This window comes from Pavona decussata, unplaced genomic scaffold (assembly GCF_977016875.1).
Source record: "Pavona decussata unplaced genomic scaffold, jaPavDecu1.1 SCAFFOLD_67, whole genome shotgun sequence".
In the NCBI taxonomy this organism is placed as follows: Eukaryota; Metazoa; Cnidaria; class Anthozoa; order Scleractinia; family Agariciidae; genus Pavona; species Pavona decussata.
The window spans coordinates 1,136,575-1,153,148 of record NW_028145486.1 but is presented as its reverse complement, the minus strand read 5'-3'; the positions used below and the strand labels follow the sequence as shown (position 1 = coordinate 1,153,148).

Here is a 16,574-nt window from a genome sequence, read left to right as displayed (position 1 = left end):
CGGCTTTGTCCGATCTACTTCTTTTTCGATTTTTCATTCAACTCCGTTCGCAATGAGCTGCGCGTGTCATGTGATCATTAAGTTTCACGCGCTTTGGTCGGAAGTTGCCTCAACATCCGGTCGTTTTAATTTAAAAGAAATTTTACTTTAAATAAAATCCTTAAAACTTCAACATCAATATTGAAACGGGAAAAGTTTAATAAAACAATTATTCCATTCGCGCTTGTTGGATATGAGGTTGGTTATAGCGAACTCGGTGCTTCGCGCCTCGTTGGCTATTTACCATCTCATATCCAACGCGCCCTCATGGAATAATTGTTAATTAACAAAGCATGCCTGAAGCCTAATATACATCACTGATTAAGCAATAAGCATTAAGTCAGAAAGCAAGAAAGCAGGCAGGCAGGCAGGTAGGTAGGTAAGTGGGTAGTCAGGCAGACAGGCAGGCAGTCAGGTTGGTAGGCAGGCAGGTAGATAGGTAGGTGGTTAAAGAAGTAAGTAACTTATAAAGCTCATCGCCTTGGATTTTATTCAAAGCTCAAGCCAGTGATGTCTCCATTTATGAAGAGGAATTCTTTGGGAGATGAAAGTGTCGAGCGACTGGTTTTGATCCTACTTTTTCAATGTCTCGCAGGTGTTCGCAGAAATGGACACCTAGCCTTGTCCTCTTCTCTAGCGCTGATTGGCTGGGAGCATGTCAATCTATTTATTTACGATTGCAGAAAAATAAAGATAGTGCAAAAACGTAAAATTTAAGGCAGCGCAAAGCGGCGGATGAAAATAGCACAAGACTGAAACTAAAATTGCATAAGTTTAACGCAGGGATTCGAAGACGCAAACAAAAGAAGAAGAGAGTTTAAGACCATGGCACTTTAATCAAAAATAGAAAATACAGCATGTATTCTCTGATTGGATAGAATCTATTTAAACTTGCTTTTACTAGGGGATACTGATTTGGTCATTTGCTTCGTTTGTCTGGTGTTTTGTGGCATGATGGTAGACAGTGATTTAAGCGAAAATGTTACAGGAAGACTTTAAAACACTTCTACTACTGACCGGTAAGAATAGGCATTGGAGAATAGAAACTTGACTGAGCAAACTTTGGTGAACATTCTGAAATTCTGGTTGACTTTTCGTTTCCTGGGTGTCCTGGAACTTTTCATTGATTTTTCATTGATTTTTCATTGGTTTGTTGGTTGTGTACCTGTTTTGGCGCCATTTTGAATAAATTATTTTGGGTCCCACACAGACAAATATAATGGCTTTAACATGGAGAAAATTAAAAACTTTATTTAAGAAATGATAAACGTTCAGTGTGCAATTTTCGAGTTCTGGTGCACGCGGGAGGTTGCTAAGCAGGAAGGAGTTGCTGGAGGCGTAGCCGAGAGGTACTCTAGCCTCTTGACTACTTAGAAAGCCTGCCAAATGCATCCATAACTTGTTCGCTTTACAGCTACGGCGTTTACCATTTCTTCAAAATGATATATATTAATCTGGAGGTTTCCTTTCTGATTAAGATACTGTTGTCATTCACTCGTCTAGTCGACTTAAATGGGGAAAACTCTCGCACAAATTAAAATTGGATATATTTCTGCAGTCTGTATACAGAGTATACAGCTATATAAGTTGTATAAGCTTGTATGCTATAGCTTGTATGCTACAGCTTAATTCTTCTTACAGAGTACACTGTTGCTCATCGTAAAAAACCTCAGAACCAAACCTTTTCAAAAGAATATGATAGGCGGCAGAAATCCAGCGAAATACGGTCTTTAAAACAGAGTAAGCTGAGACGTGCGCTTTTTTCATGTTCTTTTTTAACCAGAAATAATCCAAACAACTAAAAACTTGAAGTCAATAGCACAACAATAAATCTGTCAGCAGGCAGAGTTATGAGGTAACCTTTGTTCCATTTAAAATTTCTCCCAAATAGTCAACGCACTAAGAATCACTGAGAACATACCCGAGTCTTTATTGCTTGTCTTGCGACGAGAAATAGGATATCAAATGAGGCGATGATTTCAACTTCTTCGCGTCACAGACGGAGAACAAATTTGCTCACATGATTTAACATCCAGCTTGAACTGTTTGACTCAGGATACTTGCTAAAAGACACTAATAAGTCTTGATGGAATCAAACGAGTGAGACGCCAAGCTGAAAGCAAGCTCACTGTCAGCGTTCAATCCACAGGCAAATGGATGACAAGTGCACGCCTTACTAGCAAAGTTTTTCTTTTTCGTTTCCTTTCTTTGTTTTATTTTTGTCACTACTCTCTTCCTATTCCTATGCCTTTTGAAGTTAACATGAGATAACACCCATAAAAAGGAAAGAGAGGAATCCACATAAAAATGCCATTTCACCAATTTGATTTAACAATCACTTTAATTCACTTCAACTGAAGCTTAACTACAAATCTTTTATTCCTGGTCTTACTGTAGTTACTTTCTTTTACTTGACTTTTAAACTGTGATCGTCACAGACTATTTCAATCCTTCCTTTTGATTTTCTCACAGTAGTAGCCATTCAGGGCTGACCGCGATCCCTTAGGACACGAAGCACATGCATCTAAGCTTACTGACCAATATTGACCATCAGGGCAAAGGGTCTCCTTTCGAGGCTTCTTCTTCTTCTTGGCCTTCGTTGTCATTTTCATTTTTCCTCCATCCTTAGTCTTCATCCCGTTGTCTTTATTCGAGTGCTGCAAGATGCAAAGCTTCACGCCAACTTTAAGCCTGAAGTCCGCAACAGGATCTGGATCTGGGACTGGAACTGATTGGTAGCCAGCTACAGAAACTTGCCATTGGGAATAAACAGATGGAAACAACGGTGTCTTCGTGATAAGTTCCTGGCAGTTGTTTTCATCCACATTAAGAGGACAAATCTTCGGTAAACTCATCCCGTATGGATTGGTCAACAAGTCGCTTTCTTTTCTGCACTGAGCATCACGGCCCTCAAGATATTCAAAAATGAAACTCTTCTGTGGAACGATGACATAACTTTTGTGCCCTTCATTTTCCGGAGAGTGTTGGTTCCATCCAATAACTTTTGCTTCTACCCGCACCATACGTTCAGTGGTGCTCACTGTCGGTAGAAAAACTTCAAACTTTTTTACTACAATTGCTGAGTCTTGATCCTGTGCGTTAATCCACCGGTTGTCAACCAGCCATTGGCTATTCAGTGTCTTAAAAGTTACTGTTTTTCCAGAATATAGGTCAGAAAGTCTCATGAAAGCTTCTTCGTTATCAGACTCGATTGGTACATCTTTATTTGCCTCCACGTTTCGACAAACTGGACTGACGTGAGAAGCAAGATTTGCTATGACACTGTTTACGCCTTGGCAGACGCTGGGTCGAACTCCGCCCTCTTTGTACTCTAATATGTCACAGTATGCCTCCGTGATTTGCCAAATGTTAATTTTGTATGTGATGAAAGACACCTGACTTAAAATCTTTAGCTCTTTGACAACATCTTCATCTTCATCTGCCCTCCTGGAAAGGTCTTCGTAATCCGTTGCTATACTCGAGGCAGCATCTGTAGCTGTAGCTGCTCTCATGTAGGATGCCATAGTCTCAATGAGTTCAAACTGGAAGTCATAGATCTCTTCATAAGTTGCAATCATTTCCTGTGCTAGAACCTTTGTCTTTGGACACAATCCAGAGGTTCGAACCAAGGCTTTAACAGTTGCTGCGAGAGCTGACTCTGTTCCAAGTATGACTTCGCACGAATCTTCAATCAGGTTTTCCCACGTTTGTACCATGCCCGCTAATTCGGGTTTCTCTACTTGTGGATCATAAGCTGTGTATTCACTCAAAAATTCTTGTTTTTTAGTTTCAAAATCAACTGTTGATGTTCCCTGTTCGATAATGTCAATTAAGCCTCGGACATTGTCGAGAAAATTTGCGTTGGCATTGAATCTAGTAGAAATGCTGTCAGTTTTGGTTACGAGTTTATTGAAAGATTTGCTCATCTGAATTAAAGCTCCCATAGTAGTAAGTGTATTCGCCAATTTTGCGGCTCGATCCATGAAATCCCCAGCACTGGAACCACCAAAAAGCTTTTCAGCGGGATTCATCAGAACAGCTGCTGCAAGTCCCACCTGAACTGTGTCTTCAGCAATTTCCAACGAAACCGCTGCGATCGCGTGTTTTAAGATTTCATCAAGCTTGCCACCAAGCTGAGCGCTGAGCGAGGGAATAAGTTTAGAATACTTGTCTAGCCGTCCATTGATATAACCAATGTCTGCTTTGGATTTCTCTCTGTTGAACATTTCAACTTTTTGAAAATACGATTGAAGACCTTTGAATCTTTCATTGATTGTTTTGGATAACTCACTCTTAAGCCATTGGGTAAGCTTATGGAGAGCCGTTTCTTGATTCTGGACAACCTGAAGAATTCTATCCATTTCTGTCAGGCGTAGAAAGGCAGGGTAGTCAATGTTAGTATTGAGTATTTTTTTAACTTTTCCACTTACTGGAGAAGTTGTTGATTTGAGGTAAGCTTGTATTTGGATGATTGCTTTCCAGAATATACACTCATTTTTCTTGACGTTGCTAGGGAGGTTCCATGACGTTTCACATCCTGATTTTATGATCTTTAGATCTGGTACCAAGGTCATCATTGCTTTTAATTCGTCTATCTGCCCTTGACCAAAGTACTTAAAGATTTTCTCTATGTTCTTACTGATAAGATCGCTGACTTGTTGAGTTGTCGTTGGATATACTTGCTGAAATTCAACTGGGTTGTTGTGCTTTAACATTACAAAATGCAACAGAAAAGCATTCCATTCTACTCCAGTCTTACTCGCATATTTGACTTTTTCGAAGGCATAAACTAAGTTAACCAGCTCGGGTAAAGATACACAGAATGTTTGCTCAATAATATTGTTTTTACAGGAAAGTTGAATTTCTTCTCTAAGAAACTGTCCACTTCTGCCATAAAGAACCGGGACAAAATTTGCGGCATTTTCTCCTGATAATCCTGTAGCGAGCCAAGCCTTTGCGTCAATGCTTCTCAGCTGTTTGCCGATATGGGGAAGGCAGCGTCGCAGTAAGGGGTGGAGTAGCCAAATATCTACATAAATTGCCCGAATGTTCTCTCGTATAATACGAAGGAAAAAAGGATTTTCGACTGTAATATGGAAATAGAAGGCGTAAACGCACTCTTGGTCGAAATACTTGGCTGGATCAACACACTTTTCTTGAGCTGCAGTCAGTGGATATCTCCCCGGAAGAACGCCATTTGCTACGAGCTGGTCGCTGATACTTTTCAGATCTCTTATTACGTAATTCATAGTGGAGGATCCTGAAGCAGTTCCCGCTCTGCGCAGAGCGTTGAAGTGATTGCAGAAGTTTTCAAAACTGACCTCCGTCTGGCGGGAGTTCTCTCCCTCAGCATTTGAGCACTGAATCAAAACGCCCCATACAAATGCAAAGATGATCATCTTCACTGTGGACATAACAGCTTAAATTAGACATAAGGTAAATTTAGCCTCAGCCTCGTACAACAAAGTTATTAAAGATCATAAACAGTAATAGTTTCACTGAAATTGCCTTAAGTAATTAACATAAAACTAAAGGTAATGAAACATTCGAATTTGTTCGGAGCTTTACATCAAAGAATGTGTGAAATGCATCAACATTTTACTCTTGAATATGCCATTACAATAATAGTTTCATTTAAACGATAAATTTACTGGTTTTAAGTAGTAATGCGAACGACTGAAAAGTCTATTATGACGTCATGATAAGCTGTGACGTCACAAAATCAATTTTTAGGAACTGAGATTACACTTTTCACAAATTTTTCTGAAATGCAAGATACTGTTATTATACGCTGGACATTAAAGAACAACAAAAGTCTGAGGGATAGTTATTTTTCTTAGACAATAGCGGAAGACATTCAATAGACCTAATATGTTTTTTTTTTTTTTTCAAGCGGCTCATTTTGAGTAGACACCTGCACGCCGATCAGCCTCTTTATGCCTTCTCGACACTGTTTTCGCTAGACGAATTAGATCACTAACTGTTCGGTTGGCCAGATTGAATTCCATTTAGACCTTCCTAATGTTAAGGTGAGGCTACACTTCCTTGAAATAACTGGGCCTGACTGAGTTTAGAAACTGGTTCGTCCTGTACTTGGTCACTCTCCAGGGGCCCATGGAAATTTCAAAATCCAAACTATTTGCTCGAGGTCACATTTTAAATAAAGGTTATACTAATTTATCATTTTTCCCATTATGTCTTTTTTGGAATAAATTCTACCTTAAAGATCCGTTGGGCGCCTTATTTTCGCTTCAGGAATTGAAAAGGCGCACCTCTATTGGGAGATTAAAATGTTATTATTAAATTCTCAACCTCGGATAATGCATTTCTAGCGTTCTGATTGGTTCACTAAATCCCGGCTATCAGCTCATAGACCGTAGTTTGACCTTTTATGGAAAACGATTGCCCCAAGGTAAATTTTGTTTTCGCCACGAAGCGAAAGTTTCTTCGGAAAAATGGAGAAAAAAGAAAGAAAAGAAAGAAATACCAGACAATGCCATCTCAATATAACAACAATAAAAGCCACAAAGTTCGGTATGACACTATTTTATAGTACGTATCTCTGAAGTTTCCTTTAAAATCAGAAAAATTGCACGATTTTACGATTTAGATCACATAACAACAGCAACAACAACCGGTTACCTACAAAAATTTCAGGATGGCTTGCAAATCCTGGTGGTAAGAGATTAAAACCGATCGAAGAAATCTCTCAAGAAGAGCTTAATGCCTGCCTTTATGTTTCTACGCATTTACGGGGACTTCAGTTACAAAAGTTCATCTATGAAATCCGTACGCGGAGCGGCGACCATAATGTTCGTTTCCGTCGCACCACTCCGCAAAACATTTGCACAGATGTGCACAGCTCTTACGCTTCTCGATAAGCTTGAAATTTAAAAACTTGCGCTGAATGCTTGTCTCAGTGAGGTTGTACCTAGTACACTTGGACTTGCCTTAAGTGTTTTAAAACTTCTGCGAGGAATTCAGTTCAGCATAAAAAAGCCGTCCCTGAGCCCTTCCTTCGCTTGGCACCACACAGCAAAACATTTGCTCAAATGTGCACAACTATTACGCTTCTCGATTAGCACTTGAATGCTTGTTTCAGAAAGGTTGTAACTCGTACGCTTGAACGTTTTTAAGTTTGAGGTGTCCGGCTGAGTCCGATCTACTTCGCTTTGGATTTTTCATTCAACTCCGTTTACAAAGAGCTGCGCGTGTCATCATCTCTCAACTATGGTGTCATGTGATCATTACGTTGTCGCTTTGGTCGGAAGTTGCCTCAACATCCGGTCGTTTTAATTTGAAAGAAATTTTTACTTTAAACAAAATTCAGTAAACTTCAACAGCAATATCCAAACGCTGAGAATTTAATAAAACAATTATTCCATTCGCGCTTGCTGGATATGGGATTGGTTATAGCCAAATCGGCGCTTCTCATATCCAACGGACACTCATGGAATAATTGTTAAATAACACACGTTTGCGTTGTATCCACTTTGCTCTGGATTCTTGATCCTTGACTTACATTCCTGTTTTCATCAAACTGCTTTTGAAGAATCATAATCAAAATCTCTCGATCATGTAGCTTGCAATTTCGATTCGACGTATAATACCAACATTGTTCTAGAGGATTTTTAAGGGTTCAGTTTACACTTCACACTACTCATTAATATGCATTTTCATCACCAACAATTCAAAGAGGCTCAACTGGCATGCACTAAAGGTGCTTCCAAACACTTTCCATCATATATTTTGACGGATTAATACTACCACTCTTTATCAGTTGATGCCATTACTGTTGTATTAACTGGTATAAGTAGTAGTATTGATCCATCAAAGTATACGCGATGAAATGTTCTGGAAACCGGTGCAAGCCATCTTAAGAGTCGACAAAAAAAAGTTATATTTATTGTTAAAAAAGCTTTCAGATTTAATTAAGTAGGTAAGTAAGTCTATTTTCACCAGGTAAGTGCTTGACATTAAATCATCAATAAATAAACTTAGTGTGGCACAAGCAAATTTTACAACCATCCATCTTAAACCGTGATACGTTCAGTAACTATCCAATTATTTTCCAAATTGTTTACCACAAGGTTCAGTGCACAATTTAATTAACAGATAATAGTCGAACCACATGCTTGCAAGAATCCAATGCGTAATTGCGTTCCAAAACGTAGTGTGGCCCAACCAATCATCTTAAAAACCGTGATACGTTTAGTAACTATCCAATTATTTTCCAAATTGTTTAACACAAGGTTCAGTGCACAATTTAATTAACAGATAATAGTCGAACCACATGCTTGCAAGAGTCCAATTTGGAAAATAGCGTAATTGCGTTCCAAAACGTAGTGTGGCCCAAGCAAATTTTATAACCAATCATCTTAAACCGTGATACAGTTAGTAGCACTCGGAATTTCTTTTTCCGAGTTTGCCTGTGTCATTACTGAATAATAGGTCATTCTCGTTATCAAATTTATTATTTTCCAAATTGTTTAGCACAAAGTTCAGTACACAAGTTAATGAACAGATAATAGTCGAATCACGTGCAAGAGTCAAATTCGGAAATAGCGTAATTGCGTTCCAAAACTTAGTGTGGCCCAAGAAAATTTTATAACCAATCATCTTAAACCGTGACACAGTTAGTAACTATATAATGTATTATTTTCCAAATTGTTTACCACAAAGTTCAGTGCACAGTTTAGTTAACAGATTTAGTCGAACCACATGCTAGAGTCCAATTCGGAAATAGCGTAATTGCGTTCCAAAACTCCTGCGATTGCCAACTTAGCTTAACCTACGGCGTGTTCTAATTTGCCCACAGTCTTCGAAGTTGTTCGATTCCCATCTCGAATTGGCTAACTTGGTTATCACAAAAATTATCAATCAAAGGATTAACTCCATTGTGTATGTTAAAGTGCTAAATGAACCTAGTTAGAAAATGGGAGACCGCGTGAGACAAAAAGAAAACAACAAAAACAAAAACAGATCTTTGACATCAGAAAGAATCGAACCCACGACCTGCAATCTATCATTATTATTCTGTCATGTGAGTGAGAGGATTTAAACAATCACTAAGAAGCCTTTCAGCGTTTTCTTACTTCCCAAGAAACAACTGCCCTTTATTGTTGAATCACCGAAGACATATTAATTTTGAGAAAAGAGACGAAACGCATGACAGTCACCATCTTCTGATCCTTGGTGAAATAAGCAAGCATTACATTACACACTGAAAAAAAAATTATTTCATCAAAATCTTGCATAAAAAAGAAAAAAAGAAACAACCAGAAAATAAGTAAAAAAGTATGAAATTATCAGATGAATTGAATATAGCCACAGGTTATTGTTACTGCCCTTTTAAATGGAAGCTCCTTAAACCCAGAACGTGTGTTCAAAAGTAGAGGGAGCCCTGTAATGTTTAAGATACACATCTACATAAATCTCCAAAGCAGAGAAATCTAATTTACAAACAAAAATTGCGAGCAGGGTTTAAATAACTTACCATCAACGCTGAAGTGATCCACAAGCCACCTACTAAGCTTTTACCAATTTGTAGAGAGTGAAAGTAATTACGTAGCAAAAGGTAATTAAATATAGATGTAATATCTTACGGTTGACTTATTTGGCCATTCAACTGACGCAAGTTTTAAGTGGTTGGTGTTTGGTTTCAAGAAATTAAAATAATTAAAATGTGGGTATCGCAACAGGAAACTTTGTAGATAAAATTTAACGCGGATCACTAAAGAAGAGGAAAAACCAAACACTAAAAATACTGTTCCATTCAAAACAGTTCATGGCTGTCAAGTACTAATTCGAAGGCCTTATTAGCAATATGTGGATTAAAATTCGTAACAGTAATAAAACAGTTAAACTGGCAGTGCATTCAACGAGTATACAACTATTTATTATTGTTTCCACTACTTTACTGAGTCAAAAATAAAGCTTGATATCTCAATTATATAGTACTATCTAGCGCTAAAAACGACTTATCGACTTATCATCACACATTTTCAAGTTCGAGTCCTTGTGTAGAGAATTATCATATATGATATATACAATCGTAAAAGATGGTAGTTCTTAACGACGTTAGAATGTATCAAAAACGTGACGAAAAAGTGTAAAATAAAATAAAAATACAAATTTTTAAACTGATTAAACGGAAGACAAGAACAATTAATGAACCACACACGAATAAACACATCCCTACATAAATGGGTGAAAATTTCCCTCCTTTTTGGTTGTAGTTTTTATTGTTGCTAAATGTATGTCAAAGAATTTATTTATTCGAATTATATGATATATGAAATTTATTATTAGTGTAAATGAAACATGCAAGTGGTGTAAGAAGTTTTTCGCTAAGCTTGTGATATCAATGGATGTCTGCAGGTGGAACGGTATGGTTATTGACTTCGTCAGAGATAAATGTAAGCACGGGTACACAAAATGCTGCTTTTCATTTTTTTCAGTAGATAAAACTAATATCGTTTTTACATTGAAGGTGAAGATGAAAATGTGTAATTAAAGCGGTTTTTATTTTGAATGTCGTAAAATCAAACCAATTTTATAGCTCTAACTAATAAGAACAGACCTAAACAATGGAATGAACCCATCAAAACTCGAAGCAGATAGATGTCATCGATGTAAAGCGCGGGAAAAGGCGTCCGAACAAGTCACGATTGGTTTGTTTGATATTAGTTAAGATCGTGGTGCAATGAGGTTTGCTAACCATTCACAGAGAGCTTAGGAAAGCAAAACCAAAGCAAGCGCTTTTTGGTTTAGTGTGTGGCACCATCGGAGTGGGTTGGTTCTCGGCTCCATATGGATTCGTCAAAACGTGTCATCAGAGCTTTTCAAGCTTGTATCTGTAAAGGCACCTTCTTTAATATGCACAGCCATGGAATAATTTATTTAAAAAATATTTTCAGTAAAAGTTCCTTGACATATTTTTATGATATGGTTATAACAAACACTAAAATTAATTTTGAAAATACAGTTTAAGTGCAGTTCTAACAGGGAGATTATTATGCCATTAAATGCAGTTCTCCTGAGCAGAAAATATGTAATTTTTGTTACTTCATGCCCAAGGTATAAATGTCAAGATCTTGACAAACTTTTAATTAGCAAGAGACTGGCTTAATGGGTCAGCCCAAGTTTCATTTAATGACTTGGCGATTATAACTACATGGCATGTTACACATTAGTTTAACCTAAATTGCCTTTTGTCCCTTCCCCTTGCATCTTTGCTGCTTTGCTCGTTCCAAAACGGATAATTGCTGGTCTCAGAAACGGCGGAGGTCTGGGTACGGGCGAGTCGTATATCCATGTCGTGCCCTTTGATTCTCTCGTGCATAGATCTCCCTGTTTCCCCGATGTAGACTTAACCGCATTCACAGGGAATCCTGTAAACCATGCCATCTTGTTTAGCCGGATCGACGGTGTCCTAAGGTCGCACCAAATGTGACCTATGTGTCATTTCGGATTTGAAGACAGTGCGAATGCCTTGTTGTTCTAGGCAACGGCGAAGAGGCTCCGATACTCCCTGTACGTAGGGGTAGAACGACGGTGGATTTGAACTCTACTGCGGAACCCTCAAGCTTTATTATCTCTGAAAAATGCATGGTTACCCCCAATTTCCTTTTTGGATACCAAGAGCACTTGCTAAGTTCTGCTTTCTCCGCGTAGCTTTAAACCGCGCAAAAATATCCCTGTATTAGCAGGCACCACCCCTAGGAACCTCGAGTATCTCGAGATGCGCATAGAATATGCGCAGTAACAAAAGTAGGCACCGTCCTTAAAGAGATTTGAGTGCTGATATTTTGAGTGTTAGCTCTAACAAGAATGACGTCAAAGATAAATATCGATTGATTCTCGGGTAACGGACCGAAACCAACCAAAACCCACTACGTTTGTTTGATATGATATGATATGATTATCTTTATTTATCCACGGTATAAAATTCGTCAGCTTTAAAAATGCCTAATACTAATATAATAAAAATGTTTAAATAAAAAAGCTGCTTTCCACGAATGCCGTGCCTTACAGTTCTTTGAGTAATCGTTTAAATTGCCCAAGGGACTCTGCTTCCCTTAAGTTACAAGGAAGACTGTTCCAGGGAATGGCGCCATTATAGCTGAAGCTGTTTTTGTAACAGTTTGTGCGCGGTAATGGAACGTTGAGTTTATTTTCAGAGTCCCTTAGGTTATATGCGACTTCTCGCCTTTCAAATTTAGAAATTTAGAAGATAGATTGGAGCCAACCCGTGCAGAGACCTGTAAAACATCGTAGCTCTTTGAAATTGTTGCTGGCAAGCTAGGTTTTTCCACCCTAGAAGTTTGAAAAGGTGACCGGCATCTACGTCATAGCTTGAGTAGGTCAAAACACGGGCTGCTCTGTTTTGTAGCTTTTGAACCTTATTCCGTAAGGTTATCCCACAGTTTCCCCAAACAATGTTGCAATAATCAAAGTGTGGCTGTATTAAAGCTTGATATATTTGTTGTAAGGTCGCCTGAGGTACAAGGTGCCTTATTCGTTTTATGGCCCCAATACCAGAAGCGACTTTCAATTCCAATTCTTTGTTACTTTCTCGATATGGCCACTCCAATCAAGTCTGTCATCGATGGTCACTCCAAGTGATTTTGCAGTAGTGACCTAGCTAACTTGAAAATCATTAATTGCAAATGTCGGGGACTCTGTGAGAATACTTAGCCTCTGCCTAGACCCGATAAGCATAAACTCGGTTTTAGTCATATTTAGAGTAAGTTTATTTGCTCCCAGCCAATTGTGAACATTTTCTAAATCTTGATTTAGATGCAACTGAATATTGCCTGCATTATCACCTGCGTATGTAAGGTGGGTGTCATCAGCGTACATCCTCGGCTCACAATTTGAAAGACAGTTTGGAAGATCTTTGATGTATAACAGAAATAGTAATGGACCTAAAATCGTCCCCTGGGGAACACCACAACTTAATAAACAGCTTTGAGAGAGCGATCCGTTGATGGAGCACATTTGAGTACGATTCTCTAAATATGACTTAAACCATTGATGCGCGTTACCATATATGCCGTAATTGCTTAATTTTGATAAAAGGATCTCATGGTCAACTGTGTCAAAGGCCTTTTTGAGATCTAAGAAAACAACGGCGTTGATTTTACCGCGGTCAAAATTGTACGCCCAAGTGTCCGTGGCTACAAGGAGAGCCGTGACAGTTAAGTAAATGGCACGAAAGCCTGATTGATATTTACAGATTATATTGTGCTCTTCTAGGTAGGCATATAATTGATCATAGACGATTCTTTCAAAGACCTTTGCCATAACTGAGATCACCGAAATTGGACGACAATTATTTAAGTCGTCCCGATCGCCTTGTTTAAAAAGTGGGGTGACCTTTGCGCATTTCCAGTCATCCGGTTAATTGGTTAATTGGTTTAGTCGGCTAAACCAATTAAAATGCCGTTTTCCCGTTCGTTGGTTTAGTGCTGTTGGCGCGTAATCATTCCGCTTTTTGAATTAACATTGTCGGCAAGCTGATGAGACCTCAGGGTGGTCTAGCTTATTTGTTAATCAATTTACTAAACTCGGCTTTGACTCATCTCTACAGAAAATAGATTGCAGAGGCAAATGATTATGGTATTTTCACCCATCCTATGGTACTGCAAACTCTAAGATTACCCACACTACCTTTCGGTCTTCTCGAGTGAGCTCGTGGCTTTCCGACAACGTTAAAGACGGCATCTGCTTTTGCTACTACGCATACTTTCTACTCATCTCCGGGTAGTTTGAGAAAGTCCGGTTTCTTAACGGCTGTGCCTACTAAAACAGAGATATTTTTGCGCGGTTAACGAGGGAAAGGCAGATCTTGGCAAGGGTTATTGGAATTCGAAAAAAAAAAATGGGGGTAATCACGCATTTTTCAGAGATAATTTAAAAGCTTCAAATTGGGGGGAAAATATCACACATTGTTTTGTGTTTTGGCTCTTTTTAGAATTATTGTTGCTTAACTTATTCTAAAAAATGCGTGGTTACCACCAAGTTTCTTTTTGGATTCCAATAACCCTTGCTCAGATCTGCTTTTCCCGCATAGTCATAAATTGCGCAAAAATACTTCAGATCTGTATTTGTAGCCACCGTCCTTGATATGAGCTAATATGTAAAGACCAAGTCGACTAAACATTGTCCTAGTCCCACACTGTCTTCTAGTGCAAGAGTGGATATTTTGTTTTTATGTGATACCATGGTAAGCAAAACTCGTTATATAAGACGAGAATCTACAATTGAATGTTTTAAAATATTATTTTATTTAATGATAAATGAAATTAAATTATAACAATCGTGGATGTTTGAAAGCTGATTAATTTGATTGATAAAGAGAGAAAATTACAGTTGTTTATAACATCGATGTTCAGTGTCTCTTTTGTATTTCAAACTAAATCAGTTGAAACCGTAAATCAAAACCTTCACAACTAGTACTAAGCAATAAGGAACATTTCCGATGTTAATTGAATTCAACTATACGTCTGATCATAAACATCATTGTTATATATTACATAAGGGCTCGTTTACATGAAAGCAGAGATGACCGGGAATGAGTATCGTCACGGGATTCAATATATATCTTTTCGTATGCACAGTTCTTTCATCCCGAGATGCCAGGACGAGGCCACATCTCTAGAGACGAATTCATCCCAATCGCGATGAAATTCCTGAACTGGAGGACAGTAGCAAATACTGTTCCTCGATAGATTTGACAAAAAAAATTAAACGGCGTAAATAGTGTTTAGCGGTTCCTTTGCCTCGACTTGTATGTACTGCATGTGATCAATGCAGCTGAGAAGCAAAAAAATGTTTACATCAAGAGTGAAGGTTGTTCATATGCGATCTTACCTCGCGTTTACTCCTGTAATTTAGACTGAAAACTTTCATGTAAACGGGCCCGGTCTCGTTGTTTTATCCTTTCGCGTCAGTGCTATTCCTTAATATGCATTTTACCCCTTTGTTAAATTTATCAAAAATTTAAATTTAAATGAAATTCCTATTTTTCCACTTTGGCCGGTAAACGCTGTTCGAAAATAGAACTGAAATAGAAGGTAGAAAGTATCATTTTTTTCCTTAGATTTTTTCCTTTCCTTGGTTGTTTTGTTTTATTTCTTTGTTTTTTTTTTTTTTTTTTTTTGTGTGGGTTTTTTTTTTTTTTATTTTATGATTTTTTTTCTTTTTTGTCTTTTTTTTGGCAGTTTTTGTTTGTGTTGGTTTCCAGCTTTTTTTTGTGCCCCACTTACAAAATTGTTTTAGCTTATACACTTGTGAAAGCAAATCGTGTTGTGTTTTGAAACAGAGAAGCACAGAGAAACTATGTGTCTCTGTGTTTTGCAGAGGATGTGCGTGGAAAGCCATCAACTGTTGTTGTTGTTGATTTTTTTTCTTTTTTTGTACCAGAGAATGTATGGAACAAGTGGTGCGCATGCTCCAGCAAGAAATGGGAAAACGAAAGATAAAATGATAAAATCAAAAACGGAAACCGTACAAAGAGAAAAATGATTAATAAAAGATATGTTTTCAATTTTCTATTTTCGAACCACCTGCGCCAAAGTGGAAAATGAAATTACAGTCAAATTTAGCACAATTTTCATTTAACAAAGGGAAAAGTGAAAAGACGGAAAATGCCACTGATTTAAGGTCCATCTGGTGAAATACCAGAATAGGTATAATTCGTCTAGAGAAAAGAGAAACATCCCATATTTTTCATATTCATCAAAATGAAGATTGCCGTCATTACCTAGTCAGTTTTGGATTATGTGATCTGTTTTTTATTGTTGTTTTGTTTTTTCAGATGTTTACTTTTTTTTTTTGCTTTTTTACCTTTTTGTTTGTGTTTTTTTTTCTGTTTTTTCTTTTTTTTTTTTTTGACGTAAAATATAAAGAAACAAAATACTATACACGGAAATCAACATTACAACAACAGTAAACAAAAATAGAAAACACAAATTAGCTAATTAAAGTTTAAAATACAGAAGTAAAAGGAAGCTTTTAATTAAATTCGTTTGGCTGAAGACATCTGAAACAGCGTCTAAATACGTTCATCTTCTTCCCCGGCTGAAAAAAACAACAAAACAAAAATCACAATATTAATTCGAAGCAGTTGAAAACAGTCAAGTTGTTTAAAAACTGTTGACGCCAATTAGTGACAAATTTTGTCTTTTGCATAACTTTAGGCTTATTACTATTTTCCAAAAATTTAATTCAAAACCAATGACAAATTAAAAAAACACTGAAAAATGGGTACTCAAGGCATACATATGCGGCCTCGTTTGTTTTCTTGAGTAAATGCACAGTTAATCACTAATTTAGTTAATTTGGCAAAATTGTGAACATTTAAAGTAGTTCTCCCGCGCCCTTAAACTCATATATGTGTTCACAAGAAAGATTTTGTAAGTTTGGTTTCTTCACACTGTAAATCAGCTGTGTGCAACGTTTTACTGCAGCCAATGGATTTCTATCTCGTTTCTTAAAAGGACCTAAGTAATTAAGTAATTCGTGTTATA

General features: G+C 37.6%; 1 protein-coding gene across 1 annotated transcript; it reads right to left on the bottom strand.

Moving 5' to 3' along the window:
* Window positions 1-2,052: 2,052 nt before the first annotated feature.
* On the bottom strand, window positions 2,053-5,439 carry LOC146477963 (uncharacterized). The gene has a single exon (XM_085112623.1). The coding sequence runs from the start codon at window positions 5,436-5,438 to the stop codon at window positions 2,484-2,486; it is 2,955 nt and encodes a 984-aa protein (XP_084968749.1). The 5' UTR covers window position 5,439; the 3' UTR covers window positions 2,053-2,483.
* Between the last annotated feature and the right edge of the window lie 11,135 nt (window positions 5,440-16,574).